Here is a 1,310-nt window from a genome sequence, read left to right on the forward strand (position 1 = left end):
TATTCAGCCCCCTGGCGCCCAGCCCCCCCAGGGCCTTTTCCGCCGGGCAGCTTTCCAGCCCCTCTGCCCCACGCCTGGAGCATTGCCTGGGGTTGTTGTGACCCCAGGGCAGGACCCGGCCCTTGGCCTTGTTGACCCTCACCCAATTGGCCTGGGCCCATGGATCCAGCCTGGCCAGGTCCCTCTGCAGAGCCCCCTCCCCCTCAGCAGATCCACATGCGTTGTGTTGCTGGGCTCTACCTCACCAGTGGAGAGAACGAATGACCGGCGGAGAGAGCCGTTATATCAATAAACCCCAACATAGATACAAAAATCTCTATAAAAACATCTATTAAATAGATTTAAAAATTATTTTTATATATGTTACGTACGTTCTCACACAAGACGCCATTCCCTGCGGTCGCTGGGTTCTCCACGAGGGGTGCGGAGCCCCAACAACTGCCTGGCAACCGGTTTCTTTTGGGGGGGTTTCCCACTTTTTTTTTAGGATCCGGCCATCAGCACAGAGGCTCGCGCTGACGGTTCCCCCTACCAAGCCTACGAGCGGGGGCAAAGCAAGAAAATTTGGGTCAACGAGTCGGACGGAGTAACGCCGTTGGTTGGAAAGGTAATTAAAAAAAACCCTGATGAAACTGGAGCCCAAATCCCGTTTCGTTTGGGCCTAATCTCCCATTTTTCTCCTGTTCTTGGTGTTTTCCCACATTTCCCGTTTTTTTTTTCCATCCATTTTCTTTACATTTTGATTTTTTTTCACAAGGAAAAGTGATTTTGAAGGTTCGGGAGATGCAGGCGGCCAACGCCTCGTTATTTTCAATTGTTTGGAAGTGATTAGCTCCGCCTTTGTTTGAAAATTCGTTTGTAACAGGGTTCACAAACGCAGCTGCTTATTGCAAAATTTAATACAAATTTTACTATAAATGTTACTAGATATTCCAATAAAATTTAAATAAAATTTTTACTAAAAGAATTAATAACAATTTTAATTAAAAAGTTAATAAAAATTTAAGAAATAAATTAATAAAAATTTAATACCATTTTTAATAAAAATGTAAATAAAAGTATAAACACATTGCAATAAATATTTTATTAAAAATTAAAAAAATTAAATACAAATTTTAATAAAAAATCAATAAATTTTAACAAAAAAATTATCATTTGGAAATAATTCTGGCTTTACACGTGACTCCAGCATTTAGCTCTCAGGAGCTGACGGAGCCCCCTTCCCGCCTCCTATGCATCGATTTAAGAAGAATTCATGTTAATTAATAAGGATTAAGCATATTAATTAATAGCAATCATTCACGCCTGCC

The 1,310-nt window shown here is 41.3% G+C and overlaps 1 protein-coding gene across 1 annotated transcript in view; it reads left to right on the top strand.

The window, feature by feature from the left end:
* The window catches only part of LOC104129726 (maltase-glucoamylase, intestinal), a gene marked incomplete at its 5' end in the record, with an annotated part of 53,605 nt that overhangs the window by 10,393 nt on the left and 41,902 nt on the right, over positions 1-1,310 (top strand). The window contains 1 exon segment of the mRNA XM_035898259.1: positions 488-607. Coding sequence (XP_035754152.1) covers positions 488-607 — 120 coding nt within the window.

Source organism: Egretta garzetta, unplaced genomic scaffold (assembly GCF_000687185.1).
Source record: "Egretta garzetta isolate BGI_Z169 unplaced genomic scaffold, ASM68718v1 scaffold740, whole genome shotgun sequence".
Lineage (NCBI taxonomy): Eukaryota > Metazoa > Chordata > Aves > Pelecaniformes > Ardeidae > Egretta > Egretta garzetta.